The sequence below is a fragment of the Natrix helvetica genome (assembly GCF_964273705.1).
Source record: "Natrix helvetica genome assembly, chromosome: Z".
NCBI lineage: Eukaryota > Metazoa > Chordata > Lepidosauria > Squamata > Natricidae > Natrix > Natrix helvetica.
Genome location: NC_138554.1, coordinates 98,537,224 through 98,558,248, shown reverse-complemented (window position 1 = coordinate 98,558,248; position 21,025 = coordinate 98,537,224). Strand labels below are relative to the sequence as shown.

The following is a 21,025-nucleotide window of genomic DNA, read 5'->3' as shown; positions in this document are numbered from 1 at the left end:
TCAATAAATCTAAGCAAAGTAATTGTTAAGATAAGTTAACATTCAGAATACAGATGAGTGATATGCAGAGGTTGCTGCACTCTAATTTTAACACAAACAATTTGATGGGTTGTAGTAGTTGATTTTAATAGTTACAATCAAACTTCTAGAATATCACATCTACATACCTACCTTCTAAACAACTAAATCACAAATACAACTGAAAGAAAAACAATGTGATACTTGCCTGCAGCACACTGAAAAAGACAAAAATGTCTGCAAGAAAATGCAAAACTGCATTTTGTATATGAAATTTGCATGTGAGCCCTACAAACTCACAAGAAAAGTTTCAGTTTTCTTACCTATGCTTCAGATAAGGTGGCATTTTAAACAGGGCTACAGTAGTATATCTTACTGGAAGTAGAGAGAGGATAGAACAAATGTCAATTAATTACCAGTTTAATGAAGAATTTCACTATGAAAGTAAATTTCAGTAAGTTTGGAAGGTATCTTTAGCTTATGAAGCACATTAATGCAATGTGAAAGGGAAGAGACACTAAAGCTTATAACATGCCTAGGAATGATCTGCATTTACCTGTCCAGTTCCAACTTCTCCACAATAGACCACATTGGAACCCATACATGTGAGAAGCTCTTTTGCAGCATCAAATTCCTGCTCTACTCCCCCGACCATGAAGGTAAGATTTCCTGCACGAGCAGCTCCAACACCTACCATTAAATTAAGAATAACATAGTCATTAATGATTTTTAAGCTTCTTTTCACATCACTTCCATTTGAAACTTCCTTTATGCTTATCATCTGTATAGGAATGAAATTAAACAGCTCTCTCCACTACCTTTTCCAGTCCTGTTCCTAAAATCTTTGAGTTCTCTGGGGCTTACAACGAAATACATTTCTTTTGTTAGTATAATGGGCTCTCTCTATACCTATACTCAGACAAATACATGTATACATATGCATATATGCATACATATTTACACACACACACACAAACACACACACACACGTACTATTACAGGTATCTTTGAAAATAGTCAAATACTTCAGAATTTCCATTTCGGGTGAAAAAAAAAGCACTAGTGAGTTTATTTGTGAAATGAATACTAACTTAAAATTAGATGACTGTCACAGCAGACTGTCATCTAATAGCAGGTAACAGTAGTCCACTATGATAGTCATTTAACAAGCAGGTAATGACACTTTTTAATGGTAGAGTTTATTCACACATTCTCCTTTTTACAAGGTATTGTTGAATGCCATTTGCTACTAATGCTGTATCATGACCTCCTACCAATATGAGTTAAAAGTTAACAGAAGCTCTCTAACATTAAATATTATAAATAGTGCTTCCAATTACATTTTTTTTCCAGAGTCATTGTACATCTATAAGAACAAAACAGATGTTTTCAGCTGGTTAATATTTTGACAAGAGCCAGTTTGGTATTTGTGAGTTCAAATACCACCTAGGGACAAAGCCTGCTGGGTGACCTTGGGCCAGTCACTTTCTCTTAGCCCTAGGAAGGACGCAAGGTAAACCACTTCCGAAAAACCTTGCCAAGAAAACTCAAGAACTTGTACAGGCAGTCTCTGAGATGTGGACATGACTGAATGGAAGAAGAAAAAATATTGACAAGTTACTCTCCCGTATGTCTAACATATTTTATATTTCAAGTTGGCACAAATAGAGTATTTTTTTAAACCCTAAAGTTTTTTGTTTAAAGGAATTTCCAAGTTTTTGTCTGTTTTGTTTGTTTTCCTTATCAAATTAGAGGACTCAAATAAACTTAAGGCAAACTCTCACAATGAAGAAGAATGCATTCAAACTACAACTAGTACTTGATTGTATGTCAGCTGAAAAAGAAAAATAACTAGAGTGTATAACTGCTCAGGATTAGGAAAGATTCCGCCATCAAGTTTCTTGACTACTTCACTTCTACGCCAAGTAGAAAGATGCTCCTGCTCCTGCTATGTGGCTGTTTTATTTCTCTCAGCTCAGTTCATCTTCTTTGCTACTAAGCCGGGGGGAAAACCATTCTATCCAGTTTAGGGCAACATCAGGCAGAGATGGTAGATATTACACTGGTCTGTCTTACTATATATTTTACAAGCAATGTTTTCCAATTGCCAGGCTGCATAGTAACAGAAATACTAGATGAAGTGAGGAAATCTAACTTCAAACTCCACTAAAATGATTCATTAGTTAATCTGATGCTCATTCTATCTATCTGAAAGATTATTGGGAAATAGAGCAAAGTTGTGTATTATTTGTTGAGTTTTTTAGAGAGGGAAAATACTAATCAGATAAAATGAATGATGTATATAAACTGGAGTTAAATACAAAATAGCTATCCAACATGGCGAACACATTTTCTATAAAGGTAAAAGTTCCCCTGCATATGCGTGTTAGTCGTTTCCGGCTCTAGAGGTAGTGCTCATCTCCGTTTCAAAGTTGAAGAGCCAGCGCTCTCCAAAAATGTCTCCGTGGTCATGTGCCAGCATGACTAAACACCGAAGGTACATGAAGGACTGTTACCTTCCCACCAAAGTGGTTCCTATTTATCTACTTGCATTTTTTATGTGCTTTCGACCTGCTCGATTAGCAGAAGCTTGGACATTACGCTCCATTACGTGGCACTAGGGATTCAAATTGCCAAACTGTCAACAAGCTCAGCATCTCAACCACTGAGCACCATGTCCCTTACATTTTCTATAGCCACCACAAAAAAAAGTATCATGATATCTATAGACTAAGAATTAGTTTTTTAGTCTCAGAACTAAAATAAATGTCTTTGTACTCATCAATCTGCTTTCCCGCAAAGTTCCTGGGTCCTAGCAACTTAAATAAGGATAGAAAATAGGTTTTTTAATATATCCACTGTATTGTTAAATTACCAAAATTCACAAATCTGAATGGAACTTCTCTAATCATTCTGAATCTAGATGTTACTCAATTACCTACTGCCAAAGGCATTGTTCTACTTCAAAGTGCTGGCCAACCTCTTTCAAGCAATCCTTTTTAACCTGACAATGGAGTGTGAGAAGGAATAAGGTCAGATGAAAAGAGCCTGAGATGAGATAGGTCTGCTGCAATAACAGTACACAGTTGTCAACTGGCCCTCCTACAGAGAAATGAACAGCTCTGAGTCTGCTGGGGCACATAGAATTGATCTAAGATATGAACCTGGAGACAGACAGGCAGATATGGCTTGAATCTTATAGTTGACAATTTCCGGCTCTATTAAGGTTTTCCTAGTATCAGTAATAAAACTAGCTTATTAAAGAACTGTGTACCTGAATCTCCTCTTGTTTGTCATCACATTCAAGTAATCCTCTGGGTGAATGAAGCCTAATAGATAATATGCAATTTCCAGAATTTTAAAGGAAGCTCGTCGCGGGGTATGCTATTTGATTAAAACACAGCATTTAAGCCTTGAATTTACCTTTATTCTGCACCTCTGTGTACTGATTCTTTATTATAGATCTTGCTACAAACCTACCTCAAGTTCAGTGGCTGAAGTATTTTTAATTGTGGCATGCTATCATCAAGAGGGAAATGAATAAACTGAGCACGACTGGAAATGAAAGAAATTACGTCTGCAAGGAGGAAAGCTTAACCGTATCTCTTCCCAAGCAATCAAACATTTTTTAAAAACCACCATTCAGCTCTACTCATGAGATTCAGCTTTTTCCAATTCTCCATACAGCACATTTTCCCTGTAGCCACTGATCACTTTCTGATCATAAGACATGGAGCTATCAAATAGTACCTGTGATTTTCCATGCCTATATCTAAGCTAGTTTTGCTTAACCCTCGGGCAAAAATTTGGTGTCAGATTACTCACTCTCTTACATAGTATATGGCAATTGTGTTTGCTTTATAAAGATGCTGCCCTAATAAAATTCTTGAATTCATTTTAAAGTTAATGGGAAATATTTACTTTTTAATATTTGTGACACAGACAGGAAGAGAAAAATAAAATCCTAGGTATATCATGATAGCATTTATAGAGTAATTGATCAAAGGGTAGAATAAATAAACACGCTCCGAGTCTGACCGAGCACAGGTAAGAGCCTATTTACAGACCTACCTTGTGGCATTGAGAGCGGCCAAACGCAGACATTGTGCCGCTCTCATTGCGTCTGCGGATAACCGCCCTGCCGCCCTGTTTAGGGTGACCCGCTCCCTCTTGTCGCAAGAGACGCGGGGGGCACCCTTACAGGGAAGAGCAGAGGAGTTTGGGGAATATCTGCAGAACAAAGTCGCTCAGATCCGAAGCGGATGGGCCCCCTCCAGTGGACTGGATGGGCCGTCAACAGCGAGTCTTGTGAGACCACTCTGGGAGGAGTTTGACTCTGTTGCCCCCGAGGACTTAGACAGGTTGCGTGGACGGCTGTGACCCACCACATGTTCAATGGACCCGTGTCCCTCCTGGCTGGTACTGGCATCCTGGGAGGTGACACGAGGCTGGCTTCTGGGCCTGGTGAACGCCTCATTGGGTGAGGGATCCTTACCAACTGCCTTGAAAGAGGCGGTGGTGAGGCCCTTACTCAAGAGGCCTTCGCTTGACCCAATGGAGCTAGCTAATTACCGTCCAGTCTCCAACCTTCCCTTCCTGGCGAAGGTTGTTGAGAATGTGGTGGCGCAGCAATTTCCACGTCACCTCGATGAATCCGACTATCTAGACCCACGCCAGTCCGGCTTCCGACCCGGGCACAGCACAGAGACAGCGTTGGTCGCGTTGGTTGATGATCTCTGGAGGGCCAGAGATAGAGGTTGTTCCTCTATCCTGGTCCTATTAGACCTCTCAGCGGCTTTTGATACCATCGACCATGGTATCCTATTGCGCCGGCTGGAGGGGATGGGAGTCGGAGGCACCGTTTTATGGTGGTTCGGCTCTTACCTCTCCGGCCGGATGCAATATGTGTTGACGGGGGGCAGAGGTCGACCCTGAGGCCACTCTCTTGTGGGGTGCCGCAGGGGTCGGTCCTCTCGCCCCTTCTGTTCAACGCATATGTGAAGCCGCTGGGCGAGATCATCCGTGGTTTTGGGGTTGAATATCATCTGTACGCTGATGATACCCAGCTGTACATCTCAACCCCAAGCCACCCCAACGAGGCTGTCGAAGTGATGTCCTGGTGTTTGGAAGCCGTCGGGGTCTGGATGGGGGACAACAGACTCAGGCTCAACCCTTCCAAGATTGAGTGGCTGTGGCTACCGGCACCTCGGTTCAGCCAGCTGACTCCATCGCTGGCCATAGGGGACGAGCAATTGCCCCCTGTGGAACGGGCGCGCAATTTGGGCGTCCTCCTAGATGCCCGGCTGTCAATGGATGACCATGTGGCAGCCGTGGCAAGGGGGCATTCCACCAGGTTCGCCTGGTGCGCCAATTGCGCCCCCTACTAGACCGGGATGCCCTACGCACGGTCACTCATGCGCTGGTGACGTCTCGCCTAGACTACTGTAATGCTCTCTACATGGGGCTTCCCTTGGGACGCGCCCGGAGACTGCAGCTAGTCCAGAACGCGGCCGCGCGGGTTGTCATGGGGAGTACCAGATACTCCCACGTAACACCACTCCTGCGCGAGCTGCACTGGCTGCCTGTGGTTTTTCGGGTGCGTTTCAAGGTTCTGATCACCATCTTTAAAGCGCTCCATGGCACAGGACCTAGTTACTTGCGGGATCGCATCCTCCCACATACATCCCTGCGGCCAATTCGCTCTCACAGGGAGGGGCTTCTCCAGGTGCCGTCCACTAGGCAATGCCAGCGGGCGGCGCCAAGGAGTAGGGCCTTCTCTGTGATGTGCCCAACCCTCTGGAATGACCTCCCCCCCGATATTAGAACCACCACGGACTTCCGCTCCTTCCGACAAAAATTGAAGACTCACATGTTCCGATTAGCTGGCCTGGCATAATTATAACTGTTATAACTGTTACCTCCTGGAAATTTATTTTTAACTGGTATTTTAAGGGTATTGTTTTAAATTTAACTGATTTTAGGGGTTTTAAAGCCATATTTATATTCTTGCTGTACAGTTCTTTTAATTCTTTTAACCTCCTCCATATTTATTTATTTATTCATCTGTTTATCTATTTAATGAATTTTACGGTGGATGATGTATTTGCTGTGTGGACTGTACACCGCCCCGAGTCCCTTTTGGGGGAGGGGGCGGTCTAGAAGTGCAAAGAAATAAATAAATAATAAATAAATTGGTGTGTAAGACTCTATTTAACTGTAAAAATACTAGTATACTGGTCTTAAGTTGGTAACTCTTTTCCCCTACCGCCATTTCTCCTCCTCCAAAAACCTGCTCATCTGTCTAGCAATTGAAGAAAAAATGGCACAAGAATCACAGAAACTGAACGGAAAGAGGCAGTCTTACAGAAGGCCAACTAGAACCCAGTAGGTCATTGACCTTTCAAAGACAATTCCTGCATACAACATAGGATGTCCACATGGGAAGACTTCCATTTTTCCTATGGAAAACACTCTCCAGCGGACAACTTTCCTCTCTCTTCAGCCAGCCTCAGTAGCAGGCTGGCATTGAGAAAGAGATCCCATAAGAGTAACATATCTTCAACAAATGGTATGTGGGCTTTGAAATGTTCTCAGGAATATTTAAGCAGAATTTTTTTTAAAGAACCATCAAATTGTATTTAAAATTAACATGTCAAGTTTTTAGCTAGTTTTAGAAAAAAGTGAGTTTGTCAAAATTAATCATGGCAATTTACTTAGATATTTTTTAAACAAAAGTTCGCATTAAAAATAAAGTGGAATGATTTCCTGATCCAATCTTAAGTCATACTGATATCTATATTAATTTTAATCTTTAAGAAAAGGAGTTGCATACATTATTTTCTACCTAAATGGTTTTCTTGGGAAGGCAATATCCATAGGCCTCTTTTGAAATGGTCTACAAACTTAATGTATTAATCTAGTTTTGACCATACATTTGTTATAGGAAAAATCAAGAAATGGAGATAAATTTCAATTCTTTCCAATGTTACAAAAAGAGGTTGAAGTTCTCTTTGCTATGCTTGTGAAACCAAAAGAAAGCATATGAGTTATAACACTTTTGCAAACAGTTTATTAAAATAAGTATATTACTGTTTACAAATAACAACTTACTCCTTTCTAAATGAAATTGCAATTATATCATTACTTACCCAAACATTTTGCACAAGGAAATCAACAATGAAAAATAAACACTGAAATGAAGTATTTAGTATTATGCTTGAGGAATTAATATGTAATATAGTCCAGATCTAATCCTTACATTACACTAAACTGTAACATAGGTTCATAAGTGGTTTTTTTAGATTTAAATATGTGATGCTATACATTTTGTGTTGAAAAGAAGCATGCTGCAAAACACGATTTAAAGGTTTTTTTTTTCATTCTGCCATTAAATCATTAAATATACTAACATGTAATAATATATGGTTAAATGTTTTAAACAGTCTATCCTAAAATGAGATAAAGGAGAGGGCTAACAGGACCAGGCTGCTGTGTAAACTACCTTTAAAATGCAATTGTTTTAATCATTTTCTACAGATGCAACCTCATAGGGTCTGCTGTCACAGGGACCATTTACGACTTGTTATGGTGTCTCTATTGTTCATCAAAGACATTCAGCTAAAAAGGTGACAGCTGGGACAGAAAGCTGCTACCCAAAAGAACAATATAATCCTGTGAAAAGTAATCAACAAATTTAAGAGTGTTAATTAACTTTACACTTTATCATGTTCAATTAGTTGCCTTTTCTCAGAAAAGATTGCCATGCACAATCGGTTTAGAGCATGCCATGTTTGATTTGTAAGTGATCACTGTTTCAGTTTGAAAGTCGATATCAGCCACTCTCTTGGGTTTTCGTGACACAGATGAATGGCGCTACATATGTTTCAGAGGTGATCTGGTTTAATGTAAAGTAGCACAACATAACCTCTTGTTAACGTATGGTGGTTTCACACAGAAAGAAAACCCGCAGCTTATGCTCCTTCTCATCTGGGCATATGCAAATTTATTTTTACACATATACAAAAATGATGGTTCTCCCAACAATAAAATCAAAGTTAATTTTCCCCTGAAACAGAAAGTCTCTTAAATGAATAATTTTTCATCATTATTTTTCAGGAAAAAGTTTGCTTTTTTGGGACACATTTGAAATCACTTCTCAGCAAGATTTGCAATTTTGTTGTATTATGTACTATGCACAAACATGCTTTTTACATTACATATAATGTGTGTTACCTTTAATAATGCAGCTGAAATAAATGTTGTATACTGGCAATAAGCACTTCAGGCATAAATATGATGGTACAATGGGACTTTTACATTTCTAGGATAAATTTTAGGTTTAGAGTTCTAAGAAATGTAGATTCATCAATGATTATAGTCTCTTACTACCCATTTCCTTTACTATAGCCGTGCTTCTTGCTTGCTAATGGGACACGGGAAATCATGACAAAGTGATGATGTATTTTTAATGAACACCACAGAAGTTTGTCAGTACTGACAAGCAGGGTTGCAAATTATAATATTTCTCACTTCACTATTATGCCCAAAACTTTAAAGGAAAAAATATATCTTCAGAGTTTGTACGAACACTGTGGAAATATGTTGTCATATCATTTAAAAAGTCACTAGTTATTGCAATTAGCTATAAATGGAACACATTTATACTCCCCTAAAACAGTGCTGGAATTATATACAGAGAAAAAAGTAGCCAGCTGAATATTTCCATTACATCAAAATATATAAAACATAGTAACATGCAATTATAATTGTTGATCAAATCTTTTGATGGAAAAATAAGTAAGCTTCCAATCAGAAAAAATACATTATGAAAGCTAACAATTGAGTAAGTTAAATATTTAAAGAAGAAAATTGCAGTATACTTTTACAAGACCTGCAGTGACAAAGCACAGCATTAGATTTTTGCAGATCTATAGAGAAAAAAGAGAAGCAGCCAATAGATCTTTAAATTGGGTAGCAATAACTGTTCTTCTATCCCAAGTTGGCAGCTGCTACATTTGCAGGCTTGGTTCATTATTTACCCATAATGACCATCAAGCTCCAGTCAACGTCAGATCAGAACAACTGTCAGCAGCTCTTTTAATTAGCCTTGTTGAATTCAGATAAATATCACAATGGCCCAACTTTTACTGAAAGAACAACAGAACACTGTAAACAATGAGCTATTCTGGCTTTAGATTTATCCACGTGGAGATGATGTCTAAGGAGCTATGCTATGCAAGAAAATTTAATTAAATATCATATAAGAACAACGAACACCAGACTTCCAAAATGATTAAGTTTTCAAAAATACTTATGTCTCAATCTTCTTTCAATATAGAGATCTTTAAAATATAATATATTGACTATTTCTCCCTATAAGTTCAGTATTATATATTTAAATCTAAATATTCATAACATTTTCCTTTGAATAGCATAATTATCAAAATTAATAAAGAAATTAAATAGATTAACTTTTTATCTATTTTATCTTGTTAATTCTGCTCCTCCGTAGAGATCTTAATCTTTTATTGTATTATCAGTTCCCTTTCTTTGTGCTCATGCCATGAGAATGATTTCCTTACCAATGGTGACCCGACTCAAATTAAGACTGTGTCACCACCAAGACTTAGGGAAAACAAACATTTGCATAAAAGTATCAAAGGCAAGAAAAGAATATTATATGTAAGTTTGTGCATATGACACATTTTGATGTTAAATCCAATGATAGGTGCTGAAGCATGATAATGTAGCCATATAAATTCTTTGCTGTGATAATAGCACCAATATATTTTCTATTTAAAAAAAACTTGTGTTACCAGTACTGGTGCTTCTCCAGGAATTCTGGCCAATATCTACTCTACTCTATTATATAATTGTCACCGTAAAACATCAGCTTCATAATGATGATAGGCTTCTATGTCACCAAGGTTTTGTGTCCAGATGTAAACAATGCTATAAGAAACCGCCTACAAGGTAAAGTACAGCCAAATTTTTATCAAGGACTAACCAGAATTTCATTGCTGATTTTCTAAGTAAAAATTCTGGGGTATATTGTTTTAAGTCCAGAACTATTTGCTGTATTTTGTATTCCAAGAATAATTTATATAAGATTTAGATTACCATTTTGCAATACGTAGCTCAAATAGGAAAGTGCCAGCTCTCATTAGAAAAACTGTTCTGCAAAATCCCGTTTAAAAAGTGAATTGCTATTTTATACTTTTCTAGTATATTTTTTTTTAGTCTGGGCGGGGGGGGGGATCTAGGATTATTATGAAACGCTTCAAAGAATTAGGGAATTTGCTTTGCAATCATCCTACTGTATTGTAAGCCCCAAAAACATAAAATGTGTCATCCAGTATAGTGCTCATGGGAGGAAGCTGCCTGACCCATGAGAAACAAGAATGTAAGGATTTATGCTTCAAAATAAGGTGATGAGTGGTCGCAAGAGTTAAAGTATTTGAACTTGGCAATGGACATAAGTGGGGGGGGAATGTAGAGCCAACAAAGCTGCATGGGAAGTTAGTTGAATCTTGATCCCTGGAGACAGAAAACAGATCTAGGGAATGAAACATTCCAAAATTAATATGAGCCAAAAATAATAATTCAGCAACAGAATCCACTCTTCATCTTTGTTCTACATTCCAGATTAGTACAAAAGAAAACTGGCAAGATAGTGTAATATATATTATTCACCACCATATTAGTAAAAGGTTAATTTATAAGGTAACATACTCTACCCTAGTCATGTCAGATAATGGTAAAAAGAAATTGTAGCACTTGAAAAGTTACCGTATACAGTAAGGAAAGCCAAAAGAACTGGATATAAAATTATTTTGACTAGTAAAGGAAAAACCTGTCTGAACTAGAATGATATGCTATTTTAAAAGTGTACTTTCTATTTCCCAATGTTGGAAATTGATCCTAAAACAAGAACGGAGTTCTGATACTTATTGTTTCAATACTCAAATTACAAAACATGGAATTGGGCTATATTTTAGAGTTCCAAAAGCATGTAAAAAAATAAAAATATTTTCCCAAATTAGCAGAATTTAAAAGAAAACATTTCTCAAGCTAAACATTAGCAATTAATGCTGGTTATACAAAAATATTTTGACAAACATATGCAGTCATCCAGAAATATCCAAGGACTAGATATATATGCAAGTTGGTAGCTTTAATATTATTATTTTTTCAGCAGCACTTCTACAAATGACTTTAGCAGTACTTCAAGGATTTAGTAACAGAGCTTCTGAAAGTGAAAGTGAAACTGAAAAAAAATTACAATATAAATCCAGGTTGTCCTTACCTAACAACCCTAACTGGGACTGGAGTTTCTATTGCAAAGTGATGAGGTAAAACACCACATGACTGCAACACTAAGCAAAGGCAGGTTAGGCCATCTTGGTTGTGACTGTTAGGCCTCGACCTAGCTATTATTATTAGCAAGGGCCTCGTGATTCTCTTGCCCTGTCATCTTTGCCTCAACTTCAGTTCCCCCACTCATCAATTCCCTCCATCTCTGCCCTTTCAGCCACCTAGCCTACTCTGCTGCTCCAGCTGACCTTTACCATTTTTATTCTGCTGCTGCTACTGCTGAGGCATGCCTGGCCCTTTGTGAGATAGCTGTTGCCTGTACAAGGTCATTTTAAGGCTTTTTAAAGAACCAGTAGGATGTGCCTCATCAGCAGCAGGAAGAGAAAGACAAAAAGTTCATGGATGATGGTGGTGTGCAGGATGGCAGAGGGCAGGAGAGATGCCAGGACACCAAGAGCAGCGGAAATCAAAAGAGCAGAGATGGGGAAGAGATAGGCAGGTGGGGGAATTGAAATGCACCCTGTGGTCATAGATGTGGGCAAGCTGCCAAGAGCCCGCATTCAGATCATGTGACCACAAGAATACTGCAACAGCCATTACTTTGAGGACCAGGCAAAAACAACATTCATTCCTGCAAGTGGGAAGAGCCTCACCGTTTACTGCTTTTCCCAAGTTTTGAAGACCTTTCCCATTTCTGATACTCATTCTCCTTTCTGACATACCTTACTCCTTTCCTCCTTAGCCAATGAACTACAGAGGAGGAATTGGTTCTTGTCTATTTTTTAAAAAGGCTTTTGAGAGCTGTATTCATCAGATAGCTTGTTCTTCAAATTGTGAACATGATCAGTAACATGGTTTGACAATGAATTCTGAGATGATATTATTCACTTAAAATATGCAAGAATCATATAAGTACTTGTTTATCCAAAGCTTTCATTAGTTTAGGGGGAAGCCTTAACATGTAACTTATAAGCAACTGCAGTGCTCTTAAGGTATTGTAACTGTTCACTAATTATTTTTCAGAATAGACTTATACACTATTTTTATATGGGTCTGAATCCAATTGAGCTTACTAGCATTATGAAAAAAAAATTTCTTCGAAGATGTTTACATAAGATTACTTGTCAAATTATCAAATACTCACAAAATTGTATTTTTCTGAATAGAAATGCTTAAGCTCTATCTACTCTGCAAAGAAAGCAGTTTTTATGCCTAAACATATTTAATCTGTGTATCTTTACACATTAATTTTAATCACAATATTGAAAAAGTCAAGTTATGGCTCAACATTTGAAATCAATCTATCATCTCAACGTATCACATTGCAGTTATTTTTAATCTACCCCACTATGTTTTTAGTTTATTTATAAACATATACACATATATACACACACACATATCTATACACATAGTTTAAAAAGTCCCTTTTATATCAAATGTTTAATTATGAAAAATCTAGTTTGTTGATAAGGGTGGATGCTGCATTTGCTGAGAACAGAATCAAGAGGGTAACAAAGTTAATTATTTTCCATAATAAGTAATTATGACTAGATAAGTGTCTTTGGTAATGACCTACTCTATGATTGAAGACCCACCTCTAAAGAAATATAATAATATATGAGCATAACTATATATGCAAAGTACATGGGACCACGGCGTCACATAACTTGTCAGTGAGTGATTAAATAGGAATTCATAATTAGGAATGTTCACTGTGTAATTTATTAGCTCTTTTTGACAATTCTGGTTAGTTAAAGGTTGATTACTAAAGACTGACCTCTAGTGGCAAAGTAATATCTGATGGTAGTTTGTATTTCCTTATGGAGAAACAACTTCATACGGAGTTAGCGTTTATCACCAGAGGGAGTGAATACAAATTTTAAATCTGTATCTTTTCTTCTGAACACTCAGATCAGTTTTTGATACTGCACCATACAATGAAAGCATCATGTATGTATTTAAATAATTTTAAAAATATATAAAATTGAGTCATATTGTTTGACTTCCAAAAAATTTTTTCCCCCCAAATCAATTGATTAATATCAAAGCCACCCAATTAAGGCTGTTAATTTGTTGTTGTCATTAAAAGTAAGTTCAATACAACTTGCTATGAAGTCACTTGTATATAAAGCACATAAAACGTGCCCTTTGCTTAAGTGGATGGTACTATTTTTCTTTCACCTATTGGATTGAGCTTCAAATATCTATTTTATGCACTAGTTAAATATTACCAAGAAATTCTGTTACAAATCAACTGCAGTATGTCAAAACTAAAATTCTGGTTTTTAGAAAAAGAAGTTAAAAAAGTAGAACATAAAAATTCAAGATTATGTGATAACATGGAACATTTTAGTTATTTGGGTATTTTATTTAATCATGCCTATCCTGGCAACATAATTGCAATGCAAAACTTCTGACAGCAACATCTACTATGATGCTTCAATGTTTTTATTCAGAAGGAGATTTGTTCTTGCAGCAATACATGTTTTTAATGCAAAAATTGCACCTTAAATTCTATAGAGCTCAATTTGGATCATATTTGCTAATAAAGCTGTCCTCAATCAGCAATCAGGAACCAGAAGTTTCATAGCTAAGCTGTCAAGTTACACTGACTTTCCCATTAACTTTACTTGCCAGAAGTTGCAAAAGGTGATCACTTGACCCAGGCACACTGCAACTGTCATAGATACATGCCAGTTGCCAAACGTCTAACTTTTGACTACATGGCGATGGGCTACTGCAATGGTTGCAAGTATGAAAGGTGGTCATGACACATTTTTGATTGCACTTAAACTTTGAATGGACACTAACGAAATGGTTGTAAGTCAAAGACAACCTGTATAAATAGATGATCCATAGATCAGGCAGGTATCAATTCTGCTTATTTATTTTCCAGATGAATGACATTAGCATTCCAATATAATATGCAAAGTTTATGGGATAATTCAGTACAGGAATTAATGGCTAAAGCTAAAGTTCCATGTTTTATTGTACTGTGAATAAGAGTCTTCAACAGATTGTTATTTGGCTTAGTTTAAACTCAAAATCAGGAAGGGGTATTTATGAATATGTCAACATTTTACTTACAGATAAAAAATCTTTAAATTACACATACAACAGTTATTATTTTTAATACTTATCTATAAAAACAAGATTTTTAGTAACACATCAATCTGTTGTGGTTTTTAAAGTATATTATGTAACATCAAATATTTTGGCAAAGTATTTTATCTAAAGTCAAATTTTAGATTACATTTGTAATTTGCTATTTGATCCTTTTGCGTGTAAATATAAGCTGTAACTTAATTAATAAGTTAATAGTACACAGAATTGTATGTTGGAAAGCCAATATAAGATATTGCAATATATATTCCCAATTTACTAAAAATTAACAAAATTATTAATAGAAAATCAAAAATCTATATTAATAAAATTAACAGAAAACTAATTCTATTAATTGTCTAATAGAAGTATCATAATAACCTTTTATTTTCAAATCTAATTCTATTTAACTTAAGACTAATTTATATAAGTTTTCTGTTGGAACCCTGACAATAAGATTAGGTTGGTTTAACAAAACGCAATTCTTTCTTTTGTAATGGGAAAAGTTAGAAATCAGTTGCTACTTTTCTACATATAGGAATAACAGATTGATTTAGCCAGTCTGCATCAAATCTGGAGCATAAATAAATTGTCTGAGGACTTTTAAATGCTAAAATTACTATTGACAGGGCTGTTCTGAGGTGTTCTTAAAGATGGAATCAAGATACAGAAGTAAATAGACACTTGTTACTCTGCAGGTGTGCAACACAGATGTGTAAAAGTTCCAGTTGTTTTTCATGATGTTTTAATGTACTAGCTGAATAATGAGTACTGCTTCCCACAGCAATTGAATCATCATTTAATAATATTATCCTAAATTCATGACCCACCAGCATGAAATGTCAACCTTATTAATCTCAGCTCAACCTGACTGACCTCAGGAGAGAGAAGAAAAGTCTGTCAGCAGAATATTGTTATTAATTATCACTGATCTCTATTAATTTCTGCTGAAATCGCTTATCTAAAATAATGAAATTGGTAAAACTCCTAAAATAAATATCTAACTGGAATTTTCTTTTAATTTTAATTAAGTGGTAATATATTATTATTATTCACTAAAACTAAATGCATGAAAATGTGAAAAAATAAAATTGTAGCTAAAATTGAGAGTACTGTACATATTTTCAGCTGAAGTGATCTCAATATGTAGCATTGTAAGTTATTTTGCACTAACTATAGTTAAATGACAATAAGTAGCTTTTCTCTTGTTCACTACTCTCCCTCCCTCCCCCCCCACTGTATGTCTCTGTCTCTCTCTGTGTGTGTCTGTCTGTCTCTCTCTGCCTTTCTTTACTCTGTCCCTCTCTGTGTCTTTTGTCTCTGTCTCTGGCGCTTCTTCGGGCCCTTGTTGATGCTGGACGTGCCTTGGTCACTCGGGGAGATGCACGATATCTCCACACCAAGACACTAGCCCGTCCCGTGCCACAGCCAACACTGCTGCTGTTGCCAGGAGTGAGTGAGGCAGGGTCGCATTGTGGTTCCACGTCATAATGGGCTCTAGGAAGAGGAGGGGATCCCATCTCCCCCATTGTGAAGTGCACTAAATTTTACTAAACTGCTTAAGGCACTGCAAGAGCAATGGGCAGGCCATGGAGGCAGCGTCTGCTGTTTCTCTCCACAGCAGAGAGATGAAAGGAGGGATCTGCAGGGATAAAAGAATCACATGCGCTCTGGAGCCACGGGTTGCTGACCTTGACCTAGAAAGTCAGAGATCCAATTCAGAATGGATCTAAGCAACTTCCTGACGAACCCCTTGAGTAGCAACCACGGAAGCTCTGTAGATTTTCCTTGGGCCTAGGAAAGACTTCTGATTATCTATCTGTATATGTGATAAACAGTGGAAAAACAATTATGTTTTACCGGTTTTATTACAATGAAGTAATCATCAACAAAGATTCTAATTTATGAACTCCAGCTGTCTCTTCTGCCACTTCACCTTTGTAAAGTTTCTCTCAAAATCAGGCTTTCTGGGATCTATGAGCATGCATACAACTGAATTCAAAGCAAATATTGCTCCTTCATTTTAGTCAGCAAGCAAATCCTCACTTAAAAGATTTATCAAAGTCTCTAGGTTTCCTTTGTAACCCAACAGGGTCCACCAGGCACCTGGACAATATTATCTATCTCTGTTAGTACAATATGTGCTTTAATAAAATCTATTATTTTAATATTGACCCACACTTTCATGCTCCTCTGCTCAGGTGAATTTTTAAATGTTTTCTGTTGAGTTTAGAGTTTGTTCTTCAGGGTTAGAGAATAAAGAATTTAAAAAAAAATTTTTTTTTAAGGTGGTAAAAATTGAAGTTTTTTATGGAAACAACTTGAGGACAGAGTATTGCTATCTAGATTTGAGCAGTAAAAAGGGTTCTCACAATGCATGTATATAGATGTAAATCTTCATATCATGAAAAAGCAGAGGATTTATTGTGTATTGTAAATTTCAGTCCTTTTGTTCAGCAAAATATAATTATTCCCTCAAAGGATATAAGAACCAAGATTATAAGTAAAATACTAGGAATCCATGTTCATATGTATTGGCTAAGCTACTAGAAGAATAGTTTTACTGATTGCTTTATTTGGCAAGCAGGATTGCGAAATTTGCCCATTTTCAATAATCCCTATTTTTCTACAAGAATACAATGTCAACGCCTAAAGTGTTTCCATGACTACTATCAACTTGAGAAGGGGGGGGGGGGGAGAATGCCATGCATACTTTTGGCCAGTATAAAAGTCTCATATTTCTGTACTGTACTGTACCGGGATGTGAATGCCTATGTCCAGAACCCTGCCATAACGTCCTGTTGAAGAATGTGATTGATGACCTCAGCCAGAGGGAAGGGGAGACAGGGGTAAAGTTCAGATGCCATTAAGTGGGATTTAGTTTCAGCTACACAGAAGTCTGTGCCAAGATGTTAGTCCTAATAAATGAATGGGTTTTTTTTAACCTTGTCTTGGGGCTCGTAAATTAATTAGGGCAACTCTTGGAAACTTCAAAGATAGCTGAAACTGACTTTTAAAATAATTTTTTTTCCAGGTTTCCTGAAGCCTGGGCCCCACACACATTTGGCTTGCTTGGAGGAAAAATCAGGCAGCAGGAGATTGATTGCAGCTGGAGGTATGCGGCAAAACTCAGAAGCAGAAGCAAGAGAAGATATGTACTGGTGGAAATTCCCTTGCCCTAGTCCAAAGCCCCAGATGGAATCCCGAGGGAGTGCAAAAGAGCAACAGAGGGAGGATTTTTACAGAGCCACCCTTGCTGATGAGGGGCCATCATGCTGCCGAAAAGAGAGGGGAGGGACATCTGATCTTGTTGAAGGGAAGAGATGCAGACTGGAGCGCAGCCTCCCTCCCCATCCCTATGGAAGGAGAAGGAGCCCAGAACAGCAACCAGTGCCTCTCCCACGCAGCAGGCAGGCTGCCAAGAGCAGGCAACCCCCACCCACTCTTTGAACTAGGGGTGAAGGAGATGACCAGCCATATCAGGCACAAGCATACCAAAGCTGACAGGAGGCTGGGGGATTAGGGCTGAATGACCCACCCCAATTCAGGAGAAAGTTTGACAGAGACTCAGACCAGCTAGCCCTATTCCTTGATTCAGCTGATATCCACCTAGAATGCTATGGGCACCTCTACCCATCCCCCAAAGCCATGGTGAATACCATTGCACAGGGTCTAGAGGGAGAAGCAAGGGAATGGTATTGTGGAGCCGCCCTCCACAAGAGGAGAGCCCCCCAACTGCAAAACATAGATGATTTCCTGCAACTGCTAGAGGCCAGATTTGAGGAGGTGGAAGAGGACTCATATGCAGAAGAGGAACTCAGCAACCTAAAGCAGACAGGCTGCCCCCATCAAAGAGCACATCCGTGAATTTAGGAGGGTCATAGGAAGGCTACCCCCTTTACCAGAGCGGCTGCTGGTGCATTTTTTCAGAACAAGCCTGGATAAGCAAATTGCCCAGGTAACTGCATACTGCGACATCCCAAATAATCTCTGAGTGGTTCCGAGTAGCAACAAAAGTCAACAGCAGGCTGCGCACCAACGACATGACAAAGCAACTGGACACACCAGAGAGAGGTCAACCCAACCTGAAACCACCCAGCCGGCAGGGAACCACAGCACCACAGCAGGCTCTGAGACCAGCCCTCCCTCGAAGTCCGCCAAAATGCTACAGATGCGGGGGGATGGGCCACATGGCAGCTGCATGCGCAACCCCAGCCCCCAAACCAAGGCCAGACCCACCTCCCAGGGCACGACCAGAACAGAGGCCCAAACGGATCACCAACACGTCCGGGAAAGCCCTCCAGGCAGCAAAGGCCCCTTTCTCCTTAGGCAAAAGTGATGGAACCCCAGGCAGCGACAACCAGTTGCCCAAATCATATGACAGCGAGGACGAGGGAGAAAATGGTGAGTGAATCAATTCACCCTTTCCTTTTTCCAATACGCCTCACAGCCCCAAAACAGGAAACCAGGGGGATTTTCAAGTCCTAATAGACTCACGCTGCACAAGGTGCTTGATCAACCTAACCACAGTCCTGAAATTGGGATCAGAGCAAAAAGACTGGCCCACCCGATCCGGTTCCAGCAGGTCAACAGGTCCCTAATGGGAGGAGCTATGCCACCCACCTAACTGAACCAGTGAGGCTAGAACTAGCGGATCACTGGGAAGTAATTCGATTCATAATAGCCCCCAAAATGACACACGCAGTCATACTGGGACATTCCTGGCTAGACAAGTGGGGACTGACCATCTGGTGGCAAGGAGGTAACCGCAGACTTAGGATATCAAGAGGCCCCAATCCCTCCCACACCAACAAGCAGAAACACCACCCACGCTGGAAACCCCCCAAGAAAGCCCACGAGAACAACTAGCAACCACATCCCACAAAACCCCAGAATTGAACTGATTCCAATAGAATATCAGGACCTCGCAGAAGTATTCAGCGAGGCCGAGTGCGATGTTCTGCCTCCCCACCGGGAAACAGACTGTGCCATCGAAATCATCCCCGGGGCAAAACTACCCAAGCCCAAACTGTATGCCATGACACCCTGGGAAATGCAAGAGATGCGTCAATACATAGACAAAAACCTAGCAAGGGGGTTCATTGAGCCAGCCAAGCCACAGGTCGCGGCACCAGTCCTCTTCAAAGAAAAAAAAAGACGGAACTATGAGATTGTGTGTGGACTTTCGAGGGATAAATGGGATGTGCATACACAACCTATACCCGCCCCCCCTCATGAAAGACATGCTGTCTCATCTGGCTCCTTTGCGAAGATTGCCAAACCCCTGACAGACCTCTGAAGACAGGGAGCCCAGGAAAGAAATCTCATCCAGGACAACCCCTACCATGGGACCTAACCTGCCAAGAGGCGTTCGAGACACTAAAAGAAATGTTTGCAAAGGAGCCTGTGCTGAAGCATCCTGACCCCGAGCAACCTTTCGTGATCCAGGCAGACGCCAGTGATGTGGCAGTGGGAGTGGTGCTACTCCAAAGAAACAACCAAAGAAACTTACAACCCTGCGCCTACACCTTCCTCAAGCTCACAGACACAGAGAGATGATGGGCCGCATGGGAAAAGGAGGCTTTCGCAGTGAGATGGGCACTGCTAACCTGGAGACACCTGTTGGAAGGGAGCCAGAAACCATTCAAAGTCTGGACTGACCACAAAAATCTGGAGGCGCTTAGGACCCCACGGAAACTATCACCCAAACAAGTCCGATGGGCTCAATACTTCAACCGTTTTGATTTTGTCTTAAAGCACATTCCAGGCGGGAGGAACTTTCTAGCTGATGCCCTCTCCCGTATGCCTCAGTACAAACGCGAATGGAAGCACGTAGTGGACGCCATCATTCCCTCTACTCAAACAGCTTCCCAAGTAATCACCAGGCGGCAACACCGTGACTGGCAAGACCAACCTGGCAAGCAACCTAACCACGAGACTCAAAACTGAACTGCTAGCAGACCCCTGGTTCCAAAACAACCAACACATCTTGACGAAAAGAGATGACCTTGCATGGAAGGGGACGAAACTCTACGTCCCAGGATCCCTACGTACCCTAGTTCTCCAGAGGAGTCACGACGCCAAACCAGACGGCCACTTTGGGTTCCTAAAGACTTTACACTTAGCCTGGAGGCAATTCTGGTGGCCTGGCATAAAGAAAGATGTGGATAGTTACGTGAAAAGTTGTACCATCTGCACCACAATGAAGAGACGACCAGGAAAAAACCCCGGACTGCTGCAAACAGTAGCAGAGCCAACGAGGCCATGGTAGGAGATCGCAGTGGACTTTATAGTAGAGTTGCCAAAAAGAGGGGGAAACACGGTGATTTGGACTGTAATAGATCTCTTCTCCAAACAGGCACACTTCATACCCTGTAGAGGACTACCCTCGGCTCACAAGCTGGGTAAACTGTTCGTGAAGCATATCTACTGACTGCATGGTGTACCTTGAAGAATTATCTAGACAGAGGGGTCCAGTTCATGGCTAAGTTCTAGAGGGAGTTCCTGCGGTCCATTGGGTCATCTCAGGGTCTTAGTTCAGCTTTTCATCTGAGCACCATGGGGCAGCAGAGCGACTGAACGCCATGATAGA

At 39.5% G+C, this 21,025-nt stretch overlaps 1 protein-coding gene across 1 annotated transcript in view; it reads right to left on the bottom strand.

Moving 5' to 3' along the window:
- The window catches only part of HIBADH (3-hydroxyisobutyrate dehydrogenase), a 99,988-nt gene that overhangs the window by 25,647 nt on the left and 53,316 nt on the right, over positions 1-21,025 (bottom strand). The window contains exon 5 of the mRNA XM_081970128.1: positions 575-708. Coding sequence (XP_081826254.1) covers positions 575-708 — 134 coding nt within the window. The remainder of the gene's footprint in view (positions 1-574; positions 709-21,025) is intronic.